Source organism: Drosophila subobscura, chromosome O (genome assembly GCF_008121235.1).
Source record: "Drosophila subobscura isolate 14011-0131.10 chromosome O, UCBerk_Dsub_1.0, whole genome shotgun sequence".
Taxonomy (NCBI): Eukaryota; Metazoa; Arthropoda; class Insecta; order Diptera; family Drosophilidae; genus Drosophila; species Drosophila subobscura.
The window spans coordinates 22,089,905-22,116,588 of record NC_048533.1 but is presented as its reverse complement, the minus strand read 5'-3'; the positions used below and the strand labels follow the sequence as shown (position 1 = coordinate 22,116,588).

The 26,684-nt window shown below is 46.4% G+C and overlaps 6 protein-coding genes across 21 annotated transcripts in view; 2 read left to right on the top strand and 4 right to left on the bottom strand.

The window, feature by feature from the left end:
- Nucleotides 1-169: 169 nt before the first annotated feature.
- On the bottom strand, nt 170-4,580 carry LOC117899342 (loricrin). 2 transcript variants are annotated; one of them, XM_034809293.1, is made up of 4 exons: nt 4,272-4,580; nt 3,853-4,207; nt 3,243-3,452; nt 170-1,617 (listed from the first exon to the last, which is right to left on the bottom strand). In XM_034809293.1, the coding sequence occupies exons 1-4, from the start codon at nt 4,578-4,580 to the stop codon at nt 833-835; spliced, it is 1,659 nt and encodes a 552-aa protein (XP_034665184.1). In that variant the 3' UTR covers nt 170-832. The 2 variants fall into 2 exon arrangements, with proteins under 2 accessions (XP_034665184.1, XP_034665185.1); XM_034809294.1 differs by having other exon boundaries at nt 170-463.
- Nucleotides 4,581-12,987: 8,407 nt separating this feature from the next.
- Nucleotides 12,988-18,165, top strand: LOC117899350 (protein spaetzle). Of its 14 annotated transcripts, none has more exons than XM_034809309.1 (8): nt 12,989-14,045; nt 15,427-15,675; nt 15,900-15,977; nt 16,135-16,296; nt 16,360-16,435; nt 16,590-16,941; nt 17,006-17,237; nt 17,773-18,165. In XM_034809309.1, the coding sequence occupies exons 1-7, from the start codon at nt 13,983-13,985 to the stop codon at nt 17,187-17,189; spliced, it is 1,164 nt and encodes a 387-aa protein (XP_034665200.1). In that variant the 5' UTR covers nt 12,989-13,982; the 3' UTR covers nt 17,190-17,237; nt 17,773-18,165. The 14 variants fall into 14 exon arrangements, with proteins under 14 accessions (XP_034665196.1, XP_034665200.1, XP_034665199.1 ...); XM_034809308.1 differs by having other exon boundaries at nt 16,587-16,941; XM_034809306.1 differs by having other exon boundaries at nt 16,566-16,941.
- LOC117899376 lies at nt 17,231-17,640 on the bottom strand. The gene has a single exon (XM_034809358.1). The coding sequence runs from the start codon at nt 17,472-17,474 to the stop codon at nt 17,346-17,348; it is 129 nt and encodes a 42-aa protein (XP_034665249.1). The 5' UTR covers nt 17,475-17,640; the 3' UTR covers nt 17,231-17,345.
- A 1,088-nt stretch (nt 18,166-19,253) lies between the features above and the next one.
- Nucleotides 19,254-24,201, top strand: LOC117899377 (endothelin-converting enzyme 2). The gene is made up of 9 exons (XM_034809359.1): nt 19,254-19,716; nt 21,034-21,220; nt 21,272-21,366; nt 21,427-22,000; nt 22,053-22,332; nt 22,396-23,227; nt 23,290-23,338; nt 23,459-23,657; nt 23,716-24,201. Exons 1-9 carry the CDS (start codon nt 19,578-19,580, stop codon nt 24,058-24,060), a joined length of 2,700 nt encoding a protein of 899 aa, XP_034665250.1. The 5' UTR covers nt 19,254-19,577; the 3' UTR covers nt 24,061-24,201.
- LOC117899372 lies at nt 19,718-20,569 on the bottom strand. Its single transcript, XM_034809352.1, has one exon. The coding sequence runs from the start codon at nt 20,472-20,474 to the stop codon at nt 19,911-19,913; it is 564 nt and encodes a 187-aa protein (XP_034665243.1). The 5' UTR covers nt 20,475-20,569; the 3' UTR covers nt 19,718-19,910.
- A 76-nt stretch (nt 24,202-24,277) lies between the features above and the next one.
- Nucleotides 24,278-26,684, bottom strand: part of LOC117899343 (RYamide receptor) — a 67,405-nt gene continuing 64,998 nt past the window's right edge. Inside the window, exons 5-8 of one of the 2 annotated variants that reach the window (XM_034809295.1) lie at nt 25,371-25,439; nt 25,005-25,312; nt 24,597-24,688; nt 24,278-24,524 (exon numbers count right to left, since the gene is read on the bottom strand). In XM_034809295.1, the coding sequence (XP_034665186.1) occupies nt 24,418-24,524; nt 24,597-24,688; nt 25,005-25,312; nt 25,371-25,439 (576 nt within the window). In that variant the 3' untranslated portion in view covers nt 24,278-24,417. The remainder of the gene's footprint in view (nt 24,525-24,596; nt 24,689-25,004; nt 25,313-25,370; nt 25,440-26,684) is intronic. The other variant, XM_034809296.1, reaches the window with a different exon arrangement.

Below are 26,684 nucleotides of genomic sequence, written 5' to 3'. Positions count from 1 at the left end.
ATTGCTGCGTCTAACACTCTCCGTTTTTACATAACTTTTGATTTGAAATTGCAACCCCACAAAAGTATAAGCTCAAAAACACTTGTATTCAACGATTTATTTATGTAATTTAAATACTTAAGCGTAAGATGGGGGTAGGGGTAATTCAATTCAATTTAATGCACACTGCACTTGATTGTTTGGTTGGTTGGCACCCGCAAAAAGATTCTAGAAAACGTTTTCATCGGATTGGGAAATGCGTTTAGAATGAGAGGGGGAATTGCAACAAAAGTTATGGTGGTGGTGGGGGTGGCGGAAGGGCAGGAACGGTTTGACTAACTCTAGGATACATGAAGGCGGAGAGTGCTGTAAAACGGAATGGGCATGGTCCACAGCAACAGTTCGGTCCTGGTCCGCTACGAGGCTGGAAGGTGCTACGTGGCTACGTGGCTACGTGGCCGAGGTGGCGACTACTGCTGGTAGACTGTAAAGAGAGCGGTGAGAGGTGAGAAGGATATCCGGCTGATTTGATGGTTGCGGGTTGCAGGGTGTAGACGTGCTGTGTGGGTGCGGGCAAGCAGTGCAAGACAGAAAGGAGAAAGAAAGAGGAATAGCGAAGATAAAAGGGAATGGGGAAATGGTGCTCGGTGTCTGATTCATGCTGTGCTTTGGGACTATTCTCTCTTTTATTTGGGCATATGCTGGGGGAGGCTGCTCAATAAATAATTAATCACGATATAACGATGCCGATGAGGATAACATAAATAAGTTAACTGTAAACGATCTAGGATTAAATGCTGCACATGACTTAGAGGACTACAACTAGGTTCTAGCACACTTTGGTCTCTCCGGTTTACACCTCCAGCAGTCGGTTGAACATCAAGGGATCCTGAATCTCATAGTCCTGTGCCCGGAAGACACGCTTCGGCACATGGCGGCGCACCTTGTAGCCTCCGCTGTGGCTCTGGCGACCCGGCGGTGGGGCACTGTACACGTACTTGGACTTTTGCACCACCGGCGGCAGATAGTTGAAGGGCAACTCCTTGTGCACCTGCTTCTCGATGGCATAGTTCACGGGTCCGCTCTGGTGGTAATTGCCCTTCCGCTTGGCCACCTCCAGGGCGGCAATGATGGGCGACAAATCCTTCAGGGCGTTGCTCTTGGTGGCATGATAGTTCTCCACACGATACTCATTCACAACCTGTGGGGTTGAGGTTACTACGGAGGGTGCCTGTGCTGGTGGTGGGTAGTCATAGCCCTCATTGGGATGCTTCTGAATGTACAGCTCCTCGGCAGTCTGTCCTCCGCTCGGCCTCTTGGCCATCTGATGGTACACATCCGCGGGATTCTTCCCAGCCGGTCCATACGCTGCAGTTATCGATTCCGTGTGCGAGAGGGACTCCAGAGTGCCCAGATTATTGGGCAGCGGCAATCCATAGCTGTTGTAGACCTCCGCTTGCTCCAGTCCCGCGCCACCCGTGGGCAAATCCACCGTCTTGGAGGCCGTGTACTCAGTCTTGCCATTGGGCAGCAGATTGAGAATTTCCTGCAGTTGGTTCGCCGCTCGGCGTGCCTCGTCATCCGTCAGCTTCGTGTGGCGTCCATAAATGTTGAAGTCATTGCTGTGGGCGCTGGGCGCTGCCAGGATGGGGTTTTTGAAATTTGTTGCATGTTGTTGATTGAGTGTGTTTTGTGGTGTGTGGTGGTTTTGTGGGTGGTTGTTGCAGTTGTTCAGGTGGAGGTGTCGTTCGTGGCGGTTGTGTATGCAATGAGTGAGATTTCATTAGATTTACCAAATTAAATATTTGTTTTCTTTTTTTTAGCTGTCTGTACAATTGTTTGTCGTGTGTGTATGTGTGTGTGTTATATGTGTGTATGTGTGTTAGATGATTTCAATTTTCTGTACAATGATTTACACATTTTTAGTGCGCATTCTCTCTGCGGCTGATGATTTTCTTGATGATCAATGGATGAATTCCGTTTTTAGTTTTTTTGTTAGCTTTATGTGACACACGATCTACGTATATAGAGTTCTCCAGGGGAGTTTTCCATTGAAGCTTTTCTGTAGACCATTTAATGGGCCATTAACTGAATGGGTATGCGCACAGCTATCAAGTATGCGGCATGCGGCCACTGCAAATGGCTCTATAAATAGCTGCACAAAACGCTTTTAGTACTACAGCGTGTTAACGGACAGCTAGACGGTGACGTGATCAATTATTAAATAATGCTTAAAACTCTTTATATAGCTACATATTTATGTACATGGATTCAATTAATCTTCGCTTGCGCAATGTGTTAACAAAACCCGAATAAACTCAGCCCAGCAAATGTGTCAATGGAGCGCACTGGCAAGTCGATCCATGGATACAATGGATAGCACAAAAACACTGAGAGAAGAGCGCTATAGAGCGAGGGCTGTCGCGTGTTAATATTTACAGTATTTACAATGTATGTTTGTCGCTGTATTTGTGTGATTTTTGCTTCGTCTTCACGAATTATGAACCACGACGACGACGACGATGATGATGATGCTTTCACTTTCGCCTCTCGTTGTTTGCCAAGTGCGGAAGTGGGTTGCAGGGAAGCCAAAAGGGTGTGGCATGGTGGGGGGTTGGACTCTGAGGTAGTATGTTAATGAAGTTGAGTGATTTGCGCTTGTAAGCTGACGCGACAAGTTAACGCCTTGTGGGGGCCGAAGTTTGCTAAGTTTTGCTAACATTTTTAACAGCATCTTTAAGATACTCTTGTGGAAAAAGCATTAATATATATCCAATAAAGTTGATCCATAAGTGCAGTTGGGGGCAGTGAAAGTGATTCTGAAGGGAGTCTGATATTGAAGATTTGCTTTGTACAATAAGGGTAAGCATTTCTGTCAGTGATTTGCCTTAGATTTGCTTCAGATTTCGAGTGTCAGCTGTTCATAGCGTTGAGAAATATTCAGGGTAGATATTGCTTTTTTGCTTGAATCATTTTTGATAGTATTTTGATGGAATTTAAAACAAGAAACTTGAATACTCTTTCGCATATTTAAATCACTTTCAGTAGCAATCTTTAACGCTAAAATATAGTTCTCGGACATTTCTTAATTATTATATTTACATGTTGCATATCCAAAATATTTTCTAAGATTATTTTAGCACACTTCACCGCTATTAATATTATGATATCTGTATGTACAGGATAATGGAAGAGTATTTACAGTATTTACACCAAAACCACAAAGCATTTTCTTGGCATTTTCTGCTCAGAGAACTACGCACCATCGTGTCCATAGGCCGATGGCAGATAGTTGCTGGATGGTGCCTCAAAGGCAGCCGAATGGCTGACGCTGAATGGCGCACCGCCGCCGCTGCCGCCATAACTGCCACCAACCGGGGGCAGATACTGGTGCGTGGCACTGCTGTAGGACGGGGGCTTGGATGGCGGGCCGTAGCTGGCATGGCCACTGGGTATCTCGTACGTGGTGATGGCTGCAACGAGAGACAGTCAGAGTCAGAGTCAGATTCAGAGTCGGTGAGCCAAAATGGAACGCAGACGCCGATGCAGACCAAACGGGTTGGCCGCAAAAAAAAGTAAAAACGAAAGTTGCCGGCCAGGTTCAATGCACGATCCGATTTGGTTTTGGATGCCAAGCGGAGCAGCTGCCACCAGCACCATCGACCAAAGACCAAATCGGAGCTGGAAGTTGTCTCTTCCGTTTTGGATAGTGGACAGGGGGGACACGGGGGGAGACAGGAGCATGCATGCATTGCCTATTAGGCGGGTTAATTGTTATGCATCTAGTCCGGCGAGTGCATTGCATAAGCGAACGACAATCGACAATCGACAATCGCCCATCGCCGTGGAGTTCACGGCCCAATGGATACTCACTATCAGTATGGATCACGGGTGAGGGGGCGGACTTGTGGCCGCTGCTGCCACCGGAAGAGGCACCGGACAGGGAGCTGAGCTTCGCGAAGAGTCCGCCGCTGCTGCCGCTGGAGTGACTAGTGGAATAGGTGTGGGAGTTGATGTGCGCCGAATTGATGATGGATTTGCCCACATCGGTGACCTTGTCGCCGCCGGCTGCCACCAGATTGCCACCCGCACTCAGGGCATAGCCGCTGCCCTTGATCAGCTGTCCCTTGAGAGCAGTCACGCCGCCAGTGATGGCCTTGACCGCCTGGAAGATGGTGTTCAGCACGGACTTCTTGAACGACCACGGATCATAGTCCACAGAGTTGCCCTGCAAAAGCAAACAGAAAGTACATAGAGAGGCTGCCACGAGAGGAGAATTTCCATTCACTTACATGGACCACAATCTCGTGGGACTTGTAGCTGTCGCCGCCTCCGCCATGGCTGCCACCAGAACTTCCACCCGCAATCGAGGCCGAGGCCTGGCCAATGCCCGACAGCAGACCCGACTTCAGGTGCGCCACATAATCGAAGCTGCCGGAACGCTTGGCTATCTGTGACTCCTTCACGCTCTCGCCCTGATCGTTGTCCAGATCCGAGGATACATCCTCCAGGGAGAGGGATTTGTCCACTGCAGGATAGGCATGGCACAGCAGTGGCAAGGCAGCCAGCAGCAGCAGCAGGCTCACACGGAATGTCTGCATGGAAATGGAAATTGGAGTTGTTAGACAGCGAGTTGGTTGCATAATCTGGATAGGATCTATGTGAAAGGCACGTGATGGCCATAACAATGGCCATAGAAAAAGCTCAAATTCAATTGCCGAATTGTGGCAAGTCAGTTAGTCACTGACTGCGCTTGCAACACACCACAAAAAAGAGTCGAGTTTCCTCATCTGTGCACTCATTTGTCAACTGTCACCCACACAAACCCACAGAGGGAGACAGGGAGACAGAGAGACGGAGCCACAATGTGCAATCATAATCTACCACTTAATGTTGAACGTTTTGACAACGCAAAATATGTTATGCATAATCCTCGCTCTGCATCTGGTGTTCATCCCCCCCCATGGAGGCGGTTCACGGTTGAGCGGCGCTGGGTGGCGGGGTGGTGCAGCTTGACTGCTTTGACTTCGCTGCAGCGTTCGCATCGGTTTCATGCCCCATCGAGCTGTCAATGGCTTATAATTGAAACCAAAGTTCCCCCCGTATTGGCTGGCGCTACATTTAAGCTGCATAAATTGGGGTTGTCCTGATTGAAATTGAGGGAAATTGTTGCGTATTTCGTGGGAGCCAATTAATGGGGGAACTCTGATTGAATTGCAATCAATTGTTGCAAATTGAGTAATTGAAATGGAAATGATTTTTAATTGTAATGAAAGTTGCAACAAAGATTAAGGCAAGACATATAGCCAAAGGAATGAGATTAGTTCTGATTAAATATGCACTTAAATTAATGACAGATTGGAGGAGAATAATTAATAAAATATACAAAAACTGCGCTTTTTTCGTATTTAACTATTCATTGAATATTGTACATTCAATGGTAAACCAATTTAAATTTTATTTATTTTTATATCTATCAATAGCCCGACATTTTATGATGATTGAGTGCCTCTGAGATTTGCAATCCCTTCAACAGCTCGTTACAAATTTCATGAAATACAATCTTCAAATGAGATCGAATTCGGGTCAGTAAATCGATTGGGCAATGTGCAATTAGTGATATTGATATTTCAACAAAAAATGCTTTTTAAATTTGGTTTTTTAATGGGTTAAGTGGAACCACCTCGAAAAAATATTAATCAAATTTGCAGCCTTTCCCCGATGGCGCAACCCCGATTATGACTCTCCATATACAGGTGGCTGACAGGGTTTATGGTTCATTTCTTATACACCAGCATTGGAATTGGTTATGCCAGGGTCCAAATAATTGCAATTTGCATACAAATGCACAAATTAATACACACCAAAACAAAATCCTATCATGGTTCTCCTTCTGTGCTTGCGTTTTTCTTGGCAATTGCATAAGCAAACATGAAACCATTAGATTGGTAATAAAATAATAATTGAAAGTCTGATTTGAATGCTGCACCGGATGATGATGAAAATTATAATTGCCGATGGCCCAGACGATGTGGAATAAAAATGAAATAATTGCATGCAATGCGACTGCGAAATTTGATTGAATTCATGCCGAATCGAGATCGTTGGCATATTGAACTATTGGCCAACATTTACAATGGCCATCAGGCCATTAGCCAGCCATCTTCCCTTTGCCTGCCTTCTTTTATGCCTGCTCATTGTTACAGCCAATATTTGAACGCGTGCGAGAGAGTCTGAGAGTGAAAGTATTGTCTGTGCCGGCAGTCTCTCACCTCAACCGGTGTGCCGTTTGGGTGTCTCTTTTTTTGTTGTGCTCTGTGTTCATATTCAATTGGCATATTTTGTAGATTGCTCAACTCTGGATATCGTTCCAATACAGGGGCTAAGCATTAATTGCGGTAGGTTCAGTTTTCGGACTCGTTTATTGGTTTTACGTGCCCGCTCCTCTTCCTCAGCTTTATTCAAATTTTTGGAAAGCAGCCATGACACATAGAAGCTCAAGCAGGTCTGACATAATAATTATGCATGATGATATTTTACCTTCACACACGGTCAAATGGCGCTCCAGATGCATGTGACATAAGGTTCCATCTGAATGAGTGTTTTGACGATCAAATGTCGAGTGGGAGGAGCGAAGGCCCCCTCGAGTGCAGCGATGCATCAATTGGGATTTTTGGGTTAGCCAGAGAGCTTACATAACCAATGGTGTATCCATCTGTTCATTGGCTACCAAATGTCTTTGTCTGCGTGTGCGCTGTGGCTGGGAGAGTGCGATAGCCATCACGCAGCTCTGGCTTAGCTAATAAAGTCAGCGATGTGTGGCCAACATAAAGAAACGGGTTTCCCCACAGAATGCCTTGCACTTGAACTTGTTTCGACAAAAGAAATTGCATAAACGAGATATGGCAGATGGTGTGTGTGGGTGGGGGGCTTACCGATGCACTAATTAGTCCATTATCTGTGGCAACTTTCACTGCAGGATCAACAGCACTCGAACTTACCTTCATTGTGTCTGGATTTGAGTTTATTTTGTTTATGTTTTTTGGTAGATTTAGCTCAAATTGGGCCTTGGGTTAGCTGCTTCACTAATCCAGATCAAAATTCACTTTTACTGATGACGTCGGCGTCTGCAACTTTCTTCACTCCACTCCACCACATGCAATTGGCACTCGGGGCGGGCCTCAATGGCAAACCACTGCGACAGACAACCACACACTTGATTTTGGACCACTCTTTACGTATGCTCGTACCACGCTTCACGTTTGTTTTGTCATCGGCATTCGCACAGCCGTTTCGGGAGAAGAGAAGGAGAAGGAGTAGGAGAAGACACAAACCACACACTGAAATTTCACTCGCGACTTTCTTTCACCGTTGCGTTGTGTTTCGTTCCGTTCCGTTTCGTTCCGTTTCGGTTTCGTTTGTATCTCCCGCTCTGTGCTTTATGGTTTATTTCGGTAAGTGGGCTCCCTCCTCGGCAACGTCTGGGCTCGAACTGTGCTCGGGATTCGGCTGTTGGGGCTCTTTTAAAGAAAACGCTGAGAGCGCCGGTGCGAGTGCATTTCGAGCTGCTGTTCGCCTTGCTCTTAGCTGAACTCCAAAGAGTTGGCTCTCTTTCATGCTCTTTTTTGTCGGACAATTTATTACTGACAATTTTTTGTATTTTTTGGCAGCTATTGAGCTTGACACCGCAGAGAGTGGGGGCCGAAGCTGAGACAGTCTCTTGGCCAGAAACATGTGCGTCAGTCGAAACCGACACCGACATGAGCGAGTTCAATGCGTTTCGAGTGGCATGGCACCGGCACCATGGTGCAATCTACCAACTGCAATGCGGCTCATTAAATGTTGTGGCCCAAACGTGTTCAACACTAACTTGGCTTTGCTGACATGGCCCAATCAAAAGACTTAGGCAACGAACTTGAATTGTTTTTTGATCGGCTGAAGATCTGCAAAAGGAAAATTAGAACAAAAGACAATGGGGGAGGGATGACTCTTGATAAATGAGGCCTAAAATGCTAATGGAAATGGAATTGATCATGGCATTATGTAGTCCCATTTCGATGTAACTATTTAGATCAGATTTTCGAGACACTTCTGCTAACATTTTATATTCAATTTAAGACAATTTATTGGTTAAAGAACAGAAGAAGATTGACCGGAAATTACATTTCTGCCCCATCCAAAAATAACCCTCAAATACCAAAATTCTTGGCCCAGAGCTCACTTAACATTTCATCACGGAGATCATGGAGAGAGAACAACCTTGAACCCAGAGCCATTGCAATGGGTCTGCCTATGACTCAAGCCTTCAACTGCAGCCTCCGAGCAGTCAGAGGCCCCGCACGAACCCGGGGCAAGCCATTATCTAACGTTGCGCCAAATGATGGCCCAACTCTCAATGAGAGTTCACTGTCAGTATGTCAGAGGCTGCTGTCAGAAAGAGGTTCATGCGCAAACGCGCCACACAATTAAGGTAAACAAGCCAAAGGCGACGCACTCCCTTCTCCATTTATCATTATTTAGTACATTTTCCATGGTGACAAAAGAGTTAGCAATTGTCTGGCTCTGGGACTGCAGTCCTACGCAGCCAAGTGCTGTGTCCACATGCAAAATCTCCACCCCACAATGCACTCCCAGCTGTGGACAACGGTTATCTAACCGAAAGTGAAATGGGCCCAGACAGACCAACTGCCAACTCCAGCTCCAGCTACAGCTACAGCTGCAACTGCAAGAGCGTGGCACAGCCATAAATGCAAAATGCGAAAAGAGCATGAAGAAAACTTAACCCGAACATAATACTTAAGCACTCGCAGTTAACAAACTGTAAACTTGTTAAAATGCAAAAGGAAAACAGGCAGAAGGAAGGCAGACAGACAGGCAGACAGACCGACAACTGCAGAGTAATTGAAAATGAAAATATATATGTGCATGCACTCGTAAGCAAAAGCCCAACTCATGTAATAGCCAGCGAATATATACTAATGGGACACACTGTAATTGCAATTTGGGGGCGGAAAGTTGCCACAACCAGGAGTGTTTTTGAGCCACAGTTAGGCATCCAAAGGGATGCCCTGCAGAAAGGCGGCTTTACTTTTAAGAGATTTATTTTGAAACTCTGCTTGAAAACTCCTTGCAGTAAACATTCCTTGAAAAAACTCCTGAAAGCTGATCCTTATGGACCTCAGCGTATCTATTCACTTGGAACTAATATTTACCAGACAAGTCTTAGCTGAAGTTCATCTTCTTTAACCAAAAAAGGTACTCCACACTTCGCCTACTGCCCACCACTCACATTTGTTCCCAACATGAATTGTTTTAACAATTATTTTTATGTTTATTTTGCCCACTGTTTATGGGACTGTCAACCTGCCGCAGAGCTTGTGAATGTTTCTTTTGCTTTGTATAATTTGTGGTTAATACAAATTTCCGATGAACCGACTTTAGTTCGAGTTGATTGCACAGAAAGTGAATCTACTTTTTGGCCATGGAAGGAGGCCACGGCACCCCAACACATAAGTTTGAGTAGAAGCCAAGTCAAGCAGGAAGGAAGCCTCAGCTTCTGTCACATTTTGTATGATTTATTGCTGCGAGTGGAGGATGGAATAATGATTATAATATATGAGATAATGGTCAATGTGTAATAAAACAATAATAAAGACAACCCCAAGAGGAATGCGAGTCTAGAGTCCTCCAATAAAGGCACAAATTAATAAATAAAATGTCTTCAGCCAGAGTTCCACTTCCTGGCAGCATGGCTCGAGATCGGGTTTTAAATCGCGTCCAGCCAAAGTCCGAGGCCGGACAGCATGCACACATGTACTGTTAATTTTTCGCTCACTTTTCTCGGGTTTTCCTCTGCCTTTTTGTTGTTTTTTTTGTTTTTTTTTTTGTTAATTGACGTGGGGCAATTGCTGGCGCTGGCAAGCAAAATAAACAGGCGAAATGAAATGAAAATTTGTTGTGAAAAGTTTTCAGAGTGTAACGTGAAATGCGATAACAGGCCGTTGCGCATTGGGAAATGCTAGAAAAGCCCCGGCCAGAGCAGAGGGGCCAGCCACCAAAGAGCCACCGCTCGCTTCCTGGACTTCCTGTTGCTGTTGCAGTTGCAGGCCGCTCGTTAGTTGCGCAATGAACTTCAACTTCAACTTCAAAATTCGCAGCTGCCTCTGCCAGTGCCCGTGCCCCTCCTGCTACAGCCGCTGCCCGGCAGGCGACAAAATATTTCCAATCCATATCGGAAGTGGACCCGTTTTTTGGGACAGCATTTTCTGCTCTGTCTGTTGTATTTGTTTCTTTTTTTGGCGGAAACTGAACTGCATAATTCAATTCAATTTGGCACTTTAGTGTGTCGAGGGGATCTGGATCGGGATCTGGCTATGGCCAAGGAAAAAGTGAAAGCCTGCGAAGCTCTGCCATGATATTTGTCTAGCTCTTGACTAAGCGGGGAATCTTTACCACTCCTCTGTGGCAGAAGGAGACCCCGTGTGGCATTCATTTGGATTATGGCCATGATGCAATCGCCTGACAAATTGTGCTTGAGTAACATCAGGTGGTGCTACGACTAAGACTGCGACTACGACTACGAATACGACTACGGCTGCTGGTGCTGCTGGTGGGGCTGCTTCTGGTCCTGGTGGCCTGCGTCGAATTTATTTTCGAAGCCAACGCATAAGAAACCCCCCTAACACTCCCCCTCCCTTCCAGGTGGTGCTGGTGGCATGTGCAGCGTTGCATGTCGCTATGGGGCTGTCACGACGGGAATTGCATTTGCCGTACGATGAAGTGGTGCGTCCACATTTTTCCCCACTGCCGCTTTAATTGTGGCCAGTTGAATATTTTATTGAATGTGCAATGCAATTTCATTATTTATCAACACACACACACACACTTATGCACACTCGTAGGCAGGCTGTCATTAAATTTATTTCACCATTTTCTCGTTAACTTGACCCGGGAGCCGAGCGGCGAGTCGTTTGCTCGCTTGACTTGCCATGACTTTGGTGCCATCACATCGGCCGAGCGCTGATTTGCCAATCTGTGTGGCCACCACTCTAGTTCATTCACCACACACAAGGTGCCACATCGATTAGGGCTGCCTCTAATGAAGTTGCTTCCCTTCCCTGCCAATTAATAACTATTAACTTAATTGGATCAACTCATTCGCCAAATGAGAACCACTTTATAAGCACAGCTCTCTGTACACGTCTGTAGTTTTCCCATTGGCGTGGCGGGGTTTCTTGATTTACGAGGCGTGGCTAATGTTGCATAATCTTTGAGCCGAAAAGCCGAAGAAATCGCGATAGACACGCATTCAGTTTGTGTATAACCAGTTTCCATTCTAGAGTTTGCAATTTGTATATGAGTTTTTGCTTGATTTCATCACAAGTGTATCTATAAATAATTTTAGTGGTAGCTGGAATTGAATGTGGAAATGGCATAAATATCCTTACTATTCTTTAATTGTTGAATTCAGTCCAAAATCTTTTTTAGCTTCTGGGAATTGCACTAGGTACGTTTATCATGATTATATCCATGCTAAGGTTGTCCTTAAGCAGTTGCCCATCTATCAGCGAAACATAGATAATTGTTACATAAAATAACTCTCTTTCAGTAGTTTGAGATCAAAAACGCTCAGAAAAACAATGATCCAAACCCAGCCAAAGCCTTTCCTGCAAAAATTTAGTTCAATGTGTGTTTTCTTCACATCTTCATAATGATATTCGGAATTCATAAGCGGCCTATAAATATGCAATAAATAATAAACAAACCCTTAAGTATGTAATGAAATTACTTAAATTGTTTTCAAATATAAATCAACGGACTTAAACGCAATTTGAACTTAAAGGTGTTCAGTCCTTGCAATACTCTACGACTTTTCTTATCATATTTAAATACTACAATTTGTATGGAGCACTTCTTGGAGTTGCATCTTGTGATTTATTACTGGACCATCAAGAACTCTTTTGTGTATGCAGGTCAAATGCATAAGCAGATCCCATGACTTATCTGGGAAGAATTTCTAGACATGACTCACTTCAGAACTCATACAAGAGCATAGAGCACATTATTCTATAATTTTAGTAAACAATGCTAGTGAAATTCAAGCATTGTTATTCGTCATGAAATGCACTGATGATAATATGCTTGTTGGTTCAACAGAACTGACCCAGTGCACAATATTTCAGGGAATATTGAAACATTTATTGTAAACGTAATCAGTGAGGCTTCGTCACTTCCAGAAATACCTCAACCCTCGATAAGTGCCCTTAGCCAAGACAAGTTCAAGGCATGCAAGGGCCACGACATCTCTGGTCGCACTTTTATTGTTCGCTTTATGAACGGAGGCCGTTCATGGCATGGGAGAAACGTCAGCGTTCGGGTCTGGAGTGTGCGGTTTTAGTCGAAACTCTTGGAAATACCCATGATTCATGAATCAACGTCTTTCCCGCCGCTCGAGCCACGCTCCGTGCCAGATGGGGCTATAATCGGCCAGAATTTGTGACTCCCATGACGCGTGCGCCGGGGGATTTGACGTGTGTCGCACCGCCCAGCATACAAAGTAGGTAAACGCCTACGAAACGTGGAGAGCAGGTGAGCGCCCAGAGCTTTGGGAAAAAGCTCACGCTTTACTTTTACTTTCAGCGGCTACCAACGCAACATACAGCTGATTACGAACGAAAGTCAAGCTTAGGCGACTGCGGGAAGCTCTACAGTGGAGGGGAGACGACCGATTGCTTCACCAGTTTTAGTTGCTCTTTCTTCTTTATTTGGGTTTCGAAAGTATTCCAATATTCCTGCTAATCAAAACTTGTGTTTGTCACGAAGCCCCCAAACAATTAGCAGTAATAAAATCGAAAATGCCTGTGTTCTCCTCCCATCTTATGTTGGCTTCGCACTCGCTTGATCGCGCTCTCTCTCTGGGCACCTCTCTCTCTCTTTCTCATTCTCCGCGATTAAGCTCCGGCTAAAGCTGCACTTGACAATTGTTTGGGGCGCTTGTCAAACTTTGTGCTCAGTTGCTTCGCAGTCGCGCGCTCTCTTAGACGCTTTCGCCTCCTCCCGTTCGACCCGCTGCGCTCCGCTTGTGTGCATCTGGCTAATTAACTGAATGTCAAAGACTCCCCAAGACGCGCGCGCGCCCACTGTGTGCGTTACATTGTGAAACTCTTCAATCCGATACGGATCGGAAAAGCCCAGAGGCAGATGGTTCTCGTTCCATAAAAGCGCATGCCCGCTGCGATATTGGTTTCACTTTACGCCGGCTAAGGGACAGGCACAGGCACAGGCACATGCCCAAGCCCAACATATTACACCTCTCTCTCTCTCTCGCTCACTATCCGATCGAAGAAAATCAAAATTAAGCTTCAGCTTAATTCGGAATCGAAACCGAAAACAGAAACAGAAACGGTTCAGCAGAAACTAAAGTGAAAAGCAACACCGACTAATTGAAGTGTGTCTGTCTTCCACTTCCACTCTCCCTCCATATCGCGCTCTCTTCGTTTCGCAAGCGTGCAAAAGGAAACAAACAAAACGGAATAAAAAGCACATCGGAAAGAGCCCACCGCTCAAAAATATTTATAAATATATTAACCAAACGACAACTACGGCAGCAGCAGCAGCAGCAGCAGCAACAACTAAAACATCGTCATCATCATCATCATTATAATCAACAATAATACCTACCACTACCAACAAGAGCCCGGCATTAATATTTAGTCGTGCCAGTTTATTTATTTTATAAACGGGCGTATACGCCAAGCTCATAAAAAACGGCTACAACAACTGCGCGGAAAAAAATAACAAAAACAAAAACAAAGTTGAAGCAGTAAGAAAATCGGAATAAGCCCCAGACAGACCAAGCGATCATCGCCGCCGCAACTATATACACTCGTACCTGTATATCAAAACCCGACACAGACGGCTACCCCCACAGAGCCGTCCACAGAATCCCCTATACCCATATAGGAGTACGAGTGTACAGAACTGAACCCAACAAATCGGACAAGATGCCGCCCATGTGGTACCAGCTGATCAAAATTTTGGTGCTCCTCTTCGCACTCTTTACCACGGTGAGCCATTATTTTCAAAAATAATTATTATATCTGTTTTGTGTTGAGAGCATTTCCTGTTTCACATACAATATCATGCGGCACATTGGTATACACCACTCACACTCATATTGTCTTTCACACATACAAATGGCTTTTGGTTTTTATTGCTTCATATTTTGTATACATTTTCGGGTTAATTCAGATTTTTCATACACTCGAACGAAGGGCATCTTTGAGTCTGTTTTCCAGACGAATCGTAGCAGAACCTGTTCACAATGCCAGCAACAATTTATTGTATGTGCAATTTCCATGAGCACTTTTCTCTATTCCAACTCTCTAGTCCCCGTAATAAATGCATAGCATTGACATTGCAATAAAATTAATTGATATTTCTAATCCCATATGGTCTTCACACGACTTGCGCTGGGTTGATACAAAGATGATTGCGAAGGGATGATAATCTCTGTGCGAACAGCTGCTCAAGTCAATTACTCGGAACTAATGACAGATTGCACAATTAAATGTCAGAGAATGTGTTTGAAGCTCTCCCGCGCCTCTGCTGGTTGCTGCTTGATATGTTTTCCAGGAATTTCACAGATTACACGTCACAGCACGTCGCGACGATCAGCCAGCCATTTAGTTAAGTTCCATAGGGTTCGTGGAAAACCTAAAAGCAAAGATGGAAATACTATCCAATATTTGATAAACGGTTGCGAGATACTTGGGAAAAAACATTCCCGAGAAATTGTATAGCCGATGGCATCAAGTTCAAGTTGGATGGCATTTAAGATCGGGTTTTATGTGAAAGTCCCACAATGTTTTGGGTAAATTCTGAATGGCAAGGGTGTCATTTTTTTGGCTTATTCATTGAGCTTTTCCATGCAAATCATTGCCCATTGCATCACACTCATTCCCCTCTCTCAGTTCCCCTAACTTCTGCTGATTACACCAGCCACGATCGCTCTGTCCAGACCCAAAAAAACATTTGCTATTCGGAAACTACAAAAACGAAAAGTTTTGTCCAGCGATAAGCCTCGGAGGTTAGCCCTAGAACCGGCTATCAGTATTTGAACCCCAGCAGCTGTTGTCAGCCGTTGTCTAGGGTTCGGGTCCTAACTCAACGGCAAGTACTAAATAGTACAAGCGACTACAATCGACAGAGAGAGAGACAAAGAGTGCGCTTGCTCAGAAAACAGCTGTTCAAATGTTCAAAATACCAAATTGTAGTGTTTGAAAAATAGAGAGCGAGAGGGAAATCGAGAGAGACTTTGGTGGCAATCAGACAGACAGAGAGACAGACCATCGACCGTGCTTACCCCCTTCCTCCTTCCCAACACACTACGTTGTCCTGGCAATGTTGATGAACCGCAAACACAAATCTTCCACATGTATCTTTCAGATAGTTTGTATCAATAGCGAAATATCAAAACGACGCGAAGCTGAGGCAGCGGCAGCGACAGCGGCTGCGACCCTAGCAGCTGTCGAAGCTGCGGCGGGCCAGCTCAAGCCCAATCCCAACACAGACATGTCCGACTTTACGTCCGACAACCTGCTGCACATTCTACGGAGCAAGGCCAAGGAGCATCAGGGCAAGGAGCATCAAGAAGCAGCGAAGACAGTGGATCATCCGGAGTTGGAGCCGGCGGAGGTGTGAACCCAAGGCAGTTGCTGCCACATTGTGCCACGTACAACGACATAAACCCCCTCCTAAAACCCAATCCAATCCACGCCCAACCATTTGTCCTTTGTTTTTCTGTTGTGTTGTGTTGTTTGTGTGTGTGTGTAGTGTGGCCCCCTTCCGGTTTTCCATTTGCCAATCGAGAATAAAGCGTTTTTCCCTTCTTCTGTTTTTTTTTGCCATTTTCGCTTCAGTTGCCCGCCAAGGATCTCAATCAAACCATTAATGATATTTTCAAAGTGTACGACGCTCCAGGTGTACATATTTTTAATGTAAGTGTCTACACCCTTCATCCCCACACTGTGACCCCCCCTGCAGCCCATTTCATTCTCATTTCATTAAATCATTTGTTGGTTTGTTTGTGTTTGTCTTTGTGTTTGTGTCTTTGGTTTTTGGTTGGAGACTAACACGAGAATTTTACCTGCACAGACAACGACAACGGACTATGCACCCCTCATGCCCATACACACCATGATCGACCAGTCCCAGCCCCAGCAACCGACACAGCCACTGAAACAGTCAAAGCCACAGCCACCGCCCAGCCATTACCATCAATATCACAGCCTGAGCCAACAAGATCAATACTTCAAAGTGCAGCGCTCCCCGGATGGCAAGCTGAATCTGGTCTTTAACGATACGTTCGTCTCTTTGCAGGGCACAAATCCGGCAACGGTAACGATGCCAGACCAACAGGATGAAGCCCAAAGGACGCGACAGCCGCCAGAGAATCGTAAGTAGTCCGCAAAGTGGTCCCCAGTTCCCAGTTCAGTTACATTTTATACTCGCCCACAAATACAATTAACAACTAAATCGATCCCATACTCACACGGCCAACTGCCTTTGGCGCTGCCTAACTTCAGCTATTGTCTTTCCCGATTCAGCAGTCGTGCACCAGATGAGGACCCCCGAGCCGCCATTGATCAAGCGGGATATACCGCAGTGCGTCGAGGATCAGGACAACCACAAGTCCAAGTCATTCTGCACCGAAGTGCAGAACTATCCGGATCTGTCGCGCATCAAGGGAAAGCTGTCGCAGAATTTCTCCAATTTCTTCAGTGATCCCGAGCCCGTGCCCATGGATATCAGCTCACGCCTGGGACCCAACGATGAGGTATTTCTGTGCCGTAGCCATCGGAGGTATTTGTACCCCAAGTCGGGCCTGAAATCGGACAACACCTGGCAGTTTATAGTCAACAACGAAGAGTTCAAGCAGGGCATACTCATCGAAGAGTGCGAGTGAGTAGCTGTCAGTTAGCAAATCCCTTTTCCGATTATAAATATGTTGAATCTTCCTTTGCAGAAACGAGGACATGCCCTGTGACTACTCCTCGAGCTTCCCGCAGCGTTATAAGCCCATCTGCAAGCAGCACTATGTGATGCGAATGCTGGCCAGTATTCGCAACACGAGCGGCGAGGAGCTGGACGTGGCCCAGGAGTCCTTCAAGATACCCTCCTGCTGCAAGTGTGTGCTCAAAGTTCTCTAAACGAGACCAAACGAGTCGCTCGAGTAGCTGCGATAATGTGATTTGGAGGTATGATCATCATTTATTAACCCTCAAACGATTTGAACATTGAATTTGTAAACTTGTGCCAAAGACTGGAACAAAACGGACGAAGATCTGAGCTTTGGGGACGGCCATCTACTTGATCAACTTGCGCAGGGTATAGCCAACGGCGTAGAATCCCACCAGCTTCAGGGCCATGCCCTTGCTCTCCATCTTCATCATGCTCTTGAGCTTGTCCTGAACATTGCCGAAAACGCGATCCATTTTTACGAACAGTTGGGGCTAACAGACTTCAAACTTTTATACAAAAAAACGATCAACAACTTTTTGTTGGTTCGGTGCGGTGTTTGTTTTACTCGTTTCGAAAAAACTTGGAGGAGCCAAAAAATATTCTAGAGTTTTACGTGTGTACCTGCTTGAAACAGTTTTTAGAGACTGAGGAAAATTTGAATATTTCCATGTACGACTCTGTGACAGGCTGAGAAGAGGATTGAAAGGCTTGCTGTGTGCACAAAAGATTTAGATCCAATTTATAATTTTCCATTTTGATTTTTCTTTGCAGCACAAAAGTTTCACCCACCACAGAATGGCAGGCCAAACTGTCCCAGGGGTCGTTGTTTTATAATTTGTATTTCAATGCACAAAAAAACAAAATAATAATCCACCCATGGAATATAATCCAGCTGATCCAACTGGCAGATAGTCCGATCTAAGTTAAGGCATTTTAATTTCGTTTCTCATCGAGTCAGTGTAAACATATTCGTGTCATATTTTCCGCGCCTGGTTTCCTCCGGTGTGCCAGTGTCTAAGCTAAGCTAAGCTGCATGCAATTATAATGTAGTCCTAGAGTACGTAAAAATCATTTCAAAAATGTATGCTAACAACAAAAAATGTATAAAAAATGTACAATAAATGTATGCAAGTACATGACAGCAAAGTAAAGTTCTTTGAACCCAAAATAGAGAGCTGGTGGCAAATTTATTTACTTATTAATAATAATACTCATACCTCCCTTTGGGCAAACCAATTACTTCATGGCGAGTGTAAATACATCACACGGGGGAGCTGCAACAGAGTTGCGGCTAAGAGCGGGGCGTATGCATTCGTTCATATGTAGAAATCAATAGCATTTATTGATTCCGATTTCCCACCATAAACTATGTCAAAGTTAGGGGCCAAACAATGCGAATGCTTGTGGATTGCCAGTGGGCGGGCAAAGTGCCGCCATTTAATTACTATTATTAGGGGAATTCTTCCACGAGCGAAGTCAGTGCCGTGTCCTGATCGAAGCCAGACATTGGGCCATTGCTCAGGGTCATCAATCATGCCCCAACAAATAGCTACATACGTACATGTATGTGGAATTCCATATCAATTAGCAAGTACCCATAGAGCACACATATCCGTACCTATATAATACTTAATATTGTATATGGTTTCCCCATTGTAATGTCATTTATTTTCTCATTACGCCACTGGCCGGCCTGTGGCCATCGGATTGGATTGTGGTCGATTGGCCACTGTTCGTGTGAGGTTTGAATTCACAAAAGAAAGTACTGGGCACTCCACTGTGAAATGAGGAATACCCTAGAGAGGACTCTCTTATGTGAAAATGTCTCGGGAAGGGCATAATGTATTGACTTTATGTTGCACATGTTCTGATTGCTGCATTGACGTTGTTGTTCCCGTGTTATCCCTGTGGAAAATCAATGGACTCGTTCCCTTAAGGGGTATATGCTGGAACGCCACAACAATAGGGACAACATGCAGGACAGTCAGACACTGGCAGAGCTGTGGCAGTGTCTGCGTCTGTGTCTGTGCTTTGGCCTAGTGGTGCGGGCTCCTCGCTGGGCTCCCCGTAATTGCCGCGGCACATTTGCATGGCCAAAGGAGTTAATGGGGGTTGCCTGATTTGTTGGTTGTAGTAGTTCTGCTATTGTTGTTATTCGGTTGCTGTTGCTGGTGCTGGTGCCGTATCGGTGCCGACATATAAATACGTTCTGTTGACGACGCCAGGGCTCCAATACACCGGTTGTCGGCAGCTCCGTCCAGTCGACTGCAGCGCTGTCTCCACTTGAGTCGATTTTGTATATATAGAACAGTTGCTCCTGGCCTGTGCCTTTACTTCTTTTTGCTTGCATTATGCCAAATTATGCAATGGCCTAAAAGTCAACACAAAGACCCTTCAGAGACTGTTCCCAGACTGTAAATTGTCACTGAGATGAGCAACATGTTGACAATGTGATGAATAGTGAGTGTTCAGTTATCGCTGCTCATTGAGATGCCGTAGAGTGCTTGGAAAAATCACCAGAAGCTAAGGAAAAATCACAGTAAATGCACTTATTATCCGTGAATTGAGTCACTCGAATGGCTCGCAGGGGCAGCACGACCACTGACGCCATGGATGAGCGCAATCGCATCTGGACCACGGGCAATATAAATCATGGATTCTTTCACGAGAATCTACAGCAGCAGCCACTGCCCCTACAGAGACAGCAGACACCAGGTGAGTCACGTTTGCATTTACTTATAATTTATGTTAATATTTGTTGCTTTGATTCGTGTTTAATTAGCCAAGTTATGGTTGAGCATCCGAATTGAATCACCAGCGACCGCAAATATTCCATTGTGGCTGCACTCGCTCGTAATTCACTCAATAAATGACTTGAAGTGTCAACAGCCAGACTTTAGTTGGAGACTTTAGACCCTCACGGTTCGCCTGTGGCCAAACAATTGACAGCCAGCCCATTCACGTGTTCCGATCAGCATCGCCGAGTAGTTCTCGCCCTCCGTGGGCTTCAGTGTGATCTCGTCATCATCGATGTTCTTGTCCGAGTCTCTGCGTGTAATCATCTCCGATTCGCTAATGTCGCTCCTGATTTTTTGGGGCTTCCTGGCTAAGTTCTTGCTTCTTAGGTTCCACTCGCTGTTGATCTTTTGCTCCTCGGTTTCCCTGAAGTTTGCATTGCTGCCGCGCACGCTCTTCTTCTCTTTGATTAATTTCATTGGGGAAATGATTCTTGCTGAGGTGCTACGCTTGACCCTTCGCTGCAGCTTACTGAAGCAATTGTGCACCAGATAGGGGCCGACGATGGTGGCCAACACCACGAACACCAGAACATCGCAGATGCTGAGCAGATGCTCGATGCGTTTGATCATTCGGCCCTCGAAGCTGGCCGCCTCATTGAAGATCTCCATCATGTTGTACACATCGTCGGCCATCACGAACACATTTGTCTCCACCTCAGTCGTGTTGAACCACATCTTGGATGGGCGGATAATAAAACCAATTTCTATTTATTTTTTTACTGACAATTTGGGGGAGCCCGAAGGGAACGTACTGATACACAAAGCGTGACGGATAATGACAGGATACTCTGTGTCTACATTCAGTGGAAACCATTTTAAAATGGGTTAAACTGTCGCTGGACACGCAAAAACTTTATTTAGGGGCATTGAACCCAGTGTCCCTCTGGGGGCTATGCACCACGTGACGCGTGTGACAGGTGTATGCATTAGGAATGCGATTAGGGACACAAAAAGTGCAGGTCATGGGGCAGGAGACACTCGCCGAATGACGCACGGAGCTTGCGGTGCCCCCGATCAAGATATGGCCAGTGGCAGTGCCGCAGCTGTAAAAACATGAAGCTCCACGGAGGGTGTGTGGGGTGCGAGAGTTGTGACAGCAAAAATATTGACAGCATTAGACTAATTAGCGCTAATAAAACGTGCCACGAAATAAAAACACACATTCCGGGGCGACGATTGGGAGACCCAATTAGTGGCCCATGCCCCCGGCAATATATTTATTGAACCATTACAGGTGCTCTGAGCCTATTGTCCGCACCGGTTCGAGCCATAAGCGTTGATGGGCATGGCAGTGCGAATGGAAATGGAAACGGAAACGGAAACGGGATTGGCAATGGCCATGCATCGGCATCGGAGAGTGTTCGAGGCAAGCAACTGCCCTACCAGCGCATAAGCCCAAATCTGATTGGGATTCAATCAAAGTGAGTTGGATGTCCTCTTAATTACTCTCTCTGTAAACTCTATGCCTGCAGATTTCGACGCAGCTACTACCACAAGGTGGTGCTGGGTGCACTGCTGGCACTGGTAATCATTATGCTCATAGCAATCATAGTTCTAAGCGTATCCAGTGAGTACTCCTGGCACTGCCAGTGGCTGCCTGATCTGATCTTCCATTCCCCTTTTGCAGTTAAGAAATCGAATCCCATTTGCCGCAGTCGGGAGTGCATCCGCTCAGCGGCCAGCCTCATCTATGCGATGGACGAACAGACTGATCCCTGCGAGGACTTTTACAAATTCACCTGCGGCCGCTGGGCCGAGGAGCATCCGCGTCCGGACTCCGTCACCTCCAACGACTGGTTCCGGGAGCGACAGGCGCATATAATGCGGGTGGTGCGGGAGTTCCTGCGCTCAAACATCAGCAGCGAGGAGCCACAGGCTGTGGGCAAGGCCAAGACCATGTACAGGGCCTGCATGGACACCAAGCAGTTGGATGCGCGGAATCTGGAGCCGCTCGTGGGGTATCTGCTGCGCTTCCAGCTGCCCCTGCTGCCCACGTCCCTCAATCTGACGCTGGGCAGTGAGTCCAAGTACGCGGCGCAGGTGGCAAATGCCAGCTACAACTGGCTGGAGTCCATGGTGGCCATCAAGCAGCATCTCAGCATGGATCTGATCATTGGCTTTGATGTGTTTCCCGATCCCTTCAATCGCACCATCAATCGCATAGCGCTGGGCACGCCCGAAACAGAGTCAGCGTTTCCATTGTGAGTGTGGATTTTTCTCTACTTGAAGGAGTGTACAAATCCTTCGTTGCAGCAACAACGATGACTCGCACAAGCTGCTGCGCAAGATCCACCGAAAGACCATATTCATGCAGAACAGCGACGAGGATGACAGCGAGGATGAGCTCGAGAGCGAAGAGGAGGAAGCGGCCAAGCAAACGAGCGCCGGGATGTCCGCCTACCTCAACTACATACGCAAAGTCATCGAGAAGTATTTGCTGTACGTGGATCCCGATGTGAATCAGGAGGAGGCCACGCTGGGCATCTCGCAGCTGGTGAAACAGGGCGTCAAAGTAGCCAGGAAAATCCACGAGGTAGGAGCGACACAGAGAGGGAAGTTGCACCCAAAACTAATCAAAGAAATTCCCATTTTGCAGCTCAAAGAAGAAGCTGAAAACTCAACGAAACCTTCAAAGAACCCAGCAGATGACATCATCTACATATCGCTGCTGGAGCTGCAGAACCAAACGGACAAGAACATTGCCCCAAAGACGCTGCCCATTTGGCTGCGGTACATGGAGCTCATCCTGCAGGGCACACGGCATGCGGGCAACAGCCAGATGAGCACCAATCTGACGATCATCACCAGCCAGGCGGACATTCTGTATCTGCAGAACGTGGTGGAGTATCTGAAGGAGACGCCGGAGTCGCACATTGAGTCCTACCTCTGGCTGAGCACCATCGAGGAGTTGGTGCTGCACACGACCAGCTCCATGCGGCTGCTCCACTCGGAGTACATGCGTCTGGCCATTGGCACCGAGGGCAGCACACCACGATCCCTGTACTGCGCCAATGGTGTCAACAGTCTCTTCGGCATGGCAGTCAGCTATGTGCTGGCGGATGAGGAGTTCACCAGGGAGAAGCTGCCGCGCGTGGAGCGCATGCTGAGCGACATACGACGAGCCTTCGATCGCTTGGTGCGCTCCACGTCCTGGATGGATGCGGCCACCAAGCGAAAGACGATGCAAAAGTCCGCGGAGATGAAGAGCTTCATTGGCTTTCCCTCCTGGCTGAGGAATGGCACGGCGCTGAATGCGTTCTACGAGGGGGCAGAGGTGAATGCCAGCATGCACCTGGAGAATCTCATGGGATTCGTGCACTGGCAGATGATGGAGAAGCTCAACGAAATGGATAAGCCGGAGCCAATTGGCTGGGCCACCTCGCCCTCCAATGTCAATGCCTTTCACACATTTCAATCAAATGCTATAAGTGAGTGTGGGTGCCCAGTGCCTGTGCCAGTTCTATTGCTAATCCTTATTGTCTTTTTGCAGCGGTTCCCATTGCCATTTTGCAGTATCCTTTCTATGACCTTGGCCTCGAGTAAGTCTGTCCTCCACTTGCCGCACTTTTGCACAAGCCAACGAGCACCTCCTCCTCCTAGTTGCACTTTAATCCCCCTGCTGGAATTGCTGAACTGAATCCTTGGTGTGTCCTTGCTAGGGCTTTGAATTATGGCTCGATTGGCACCATCCTGGGGCACGAGCTGACCCACGGCTTCGATGACAGCGGACGGCGCTTCGACCGGGCTGGGAACATGGTCGAGTGGTGGTCCAACCGGACCATCAGCGAGTACATCAACCGCACAGAGTGCTTCGTGGAGCAGTACGGTCGCTATCATCTCGATGACATTGATGAATATGTGAGTAAATACACTGAGACATTAATGGCTTGTAAATCATCTTTGCGCTGCCCCGCAGATCGATGGCGAACTAACACTGGGCGAGAACATTGCCGACAATGGGGGCATGCGGGAGGCCTTCTACGCCTACCGCCTCTACGTCAAGGAGATGGGCAGGGAGCGCTCGAAGCTGCCCGGCCTGGAGCACTACACCCACGAACAGCTCTTCTTCATTGCCTTCGGCAATCTCTGGTGCGAGACTTACACCCCAGCAGCCTCACGCTACGCACTCAGCGACTCCCACTGCCCCGGGCAGATGCGACTGCGGGGGGTCCTGTCCAACTCGGAGGAGTTTGCCAGGACTTTCAGGTGTAAGCGCGGCACGGCCATGAATCCCAATCAGCCCAAGTGTCGCATTTGGTGAAGGCTAAACTTGGGGCTAAACGAAAACAGGAACAGTCAAGTGATTTTTCTACATCTTTGTACCACTTAGGAGCTAAGATTTTAGTTTTTAGATCAATTATACATACAGGATGTGTCTATTGCACGGTTCTTTACGATTGTGCAATAAAAAATGGTAAATGCTTAGCCCAAGTGGATTCCCGCACATTTATGCTCAAAATTGTGTCTCTCGTGACTCGTTCTCAACTGATTATCTTTAATATACATTCAATTAAATTTACAAAGATTCGACATTTACAAATACACTTAAGACATTCACACAGACAAACAGGGAAGTTGTCTGCGGGGAGATTCGGTTCTTTGGCTGCACATCTTCCACTTAGAACTCCGTGCAGTTGCCTCCATTCACATGAAACTCTCTTGAAGGCGGCACCTCGGTTGTGGCGGCTACCGCAAAACTGTGGTCTCTGCACATGAAAATTGGCTCTAATCGGATGAGAAGAATTTACCAAAATGTGTGGGCAATGTTTAGGAATGGTTTAAATGTTCGTTCCGTACCGCTTGCATAGAATTCGCTCGTAGCTTTCGCCTTGTGCTGATGTATGTGGTGCAGGTGTTCACACGATGCAGGTGGAAGGCCTCTTCGGTTCCTTCGTCAAACAAGAATAAGGAGAAAAGTTAGCAAACATTTCTGAGGCATAATTAGAGAGATTACAAATTGCGGTGCTGGTCATGCGACAATGTGGATACTGCTCCGTGCTGCTTGAGTGAGTGTCATGCAAATATTTATGTATCTAGATACTCGTAGAGAACAGAATGAAAGGAACAAAAGCTACGGCTACAACGGACATTCCCAGATCAGAGACGGAGAGACCGAACGACTGGCACAGACAGACGACTGAGAGACAATTAGATGTTGAAAACAATTACTAGAAAAACATATTTAGAGAGAGAGAGGGGTGGCACCTAATTCGTATTTTAGGTTTCCTGACTAGACCATCACCGTTTCGGCGATGATGATACTTGAAGGTCATCTCACCGGTTGCTTCGTAGCTGCGTTCGCCGCGACTGCGCAGATACCGATGCAGACAGCAGCAGCGACGCAGGCCGGGCACACGATACATAATCTGCAGGAATCCGCCGCGAAATCTGGCATTCATGTAGCAGTAAATGATGGGATTGTAGCAGCTGTGCGACATGGCCAGCCAGTGGAAGGCCAACCACACATACGGCAGCGGCTTCCACTTTCCGAACTCCTCGTCATTGAGCAGAAGCTGTCGAAGAGGGATTACTTTTAGATCTATCAAAGCTATGCCTTAGCTTCACGCTCACCTGCAGTATGTTGAATGGCAGCCAGCAGATGGTAAACACAATCACAACCGTCAGCATCATCTTAATCATCTGCAACAAGAACGGAAGTTTACTTTATTTATGTGTGCCACAAGTGCCACAATGACTTTGTCTATTTATAGCACTGCGGTCTGAGTGTCGCGCTTTACGACCTTGACCTCATGCCACTGACCCGTCGTCGCATGTGGCGACATTTTGGCCCTATCTCAGGCCATCTGTCAAGCCGTAAAAGCTGTGGCTGTAGCAGAGCCCTAACTTTACTTATAACAAAAGGGACAATGACTCGCTTTTATGGCCACTTGCAGCTAATTTTTATCGAAGCATCTGCTTTGAGTCGCAGCAAAAGAGTTGTGGGACTTGAGATTTGTTTAAGTTAATTAAGAATTGTGTGTGCCTTTTTGGCATACCTTTTTGGAGCATTAAATAAGTTTCTACATGCAACTTTTTACTACATTTCATATCTACATAGACATGTAAGGTAAACTTTAATGTCAGCTTAAAAGTCTGCAGCAGTTTGGGGCCAAAATTTAACCTCAAAATGCTTCAATATTTTGCCTTGTTCCGCCGCTTAGGATTTGTCTTCGTTTGTTGAATTTTTATCACATTTCTCCTGCAATCTATCGGAAGTGAAGGAACCCCTTTTCGCGCTCCAATCCCACCCTGACAACCGCTAAGCTGCGTTTCCTTATGTGGCACGCACAATACCTATAAAAATGCTACAAAAAGGATTTTGTTTTGCTTTGTTTTATTTATTGGGAAAAACCTCCGGCGACATGTGACAGCTGAAGGTAACAACTACCCGGCAAGCGTGTTGGCAGGGGAAACGCGGAAAATCCATAAGGTTGAGCTTTAACGAATAGTTTTGCCATAAAAAGTTACCCAACTGATACAAGACTTTTGGGTTTTTTTAGGTTTCTGTGCAGATATCATCGGGCTGCAGGAGAATGGCTAATATGATGGCATAATTTAGTTTGATGATGAACTCATTGGGCACGTCTCTCACGTGACCACCTGCGCTAGACATGGCATAAAGGTTTATGGCCCTAAAACGAATGCACGATAAAGTTGTTAAAGCCCGTTTGCCGCTTGCCGGTTGCCGTTTGCCCACTTGGCCAATAAAGGGAACGGCCATGGACAGACTTGGCTGGAAAAGAGCTACTGCGAATGCTGATGATGCAAAGGGCATAAACGAATCATATGCGAGAGAAACCTTTATTGAATTCTGCTGGGAAATCGGCAGCACAAAGCAATTGGATTGGCTTGCCATGCAGATATTATCGCATAAACGCCCAGATG

Coding starts and splice junctions, on each gene's coding strand:
- LOC117899372 (XM_034809352.1), bottom strand. CDS start 20,474: ATGTGGTTCAACACGACTGAGGTGGAGACAAATGTGTTCGTGATGGCC.
- LOC117899342 (XM_034809293.1), bottom strand. CDS start 4,580: ATGCAGACATTCCGTGTGAGCCTGCTGCTGCTGCTGGCTGCCTTGCCA. Junction 4,208..4,271: donor CCCACGAGATTGTGGTCCAT/GTAAGTGAATGG, acceptor TTGCTTTTGCAG/GGCAACTCTGTGGACTATGA. Junction 1,618..3,242: donor ATCGGCCTATGGACACGATG/GTGCGTAGTTCT, acceptor CCATCCTGGCAG/CGCCCAGCGCCCACAGCAAT.
- LOC117899376 (XM_034809358.1), bottom strand. CDS start 17,474: ATGGATCGCGTTTTCGGCAATGTTCAGGACAAGCTCAAGAGCATGATG.
- LOC117899377 (XM_034809359.1), top strand. CDS start 19,578: ATGGCTCGCAGGGGCAGCACGACCACTGACGCCATGGATGAGCGCAAT. Junction 21,367..21,426: donor CATAGTTCTAAGCGTATCCA/GTGAGTACTCCT, acceptor CCCCTTTTGCAG/TTAAGAAATCGAATCCCATT. Junction 22,333..22,395: donor TAGCCAGGAAAATCCACGAG/GTAGGAGCGACA, acceptor CCCATTTTGCAG/CTCAAAGAAGAAGCTGAAAA.
- LOC117899350 (XM_034809303.1), top strand. CDS start 13,983: ATGCCGCCCATGTGGTACCAGCTGATCAAAATTTTGGTGCTCCTCTTC. Junction 14,046..15,426: donor TCTTCGCACTCTTTACCACG/GTGAGCCATTAT, acceptor TGTATCTTTCAG/ATAGTTTGTATCAATAGCGA. Junction 16,942..17,005: donor ATACTCATCGAAGAGTGCGA/GTGAGTAGCTGT, acceptor CTTCCTTTGCAG/AAACGAGGACATGCCCTGTG.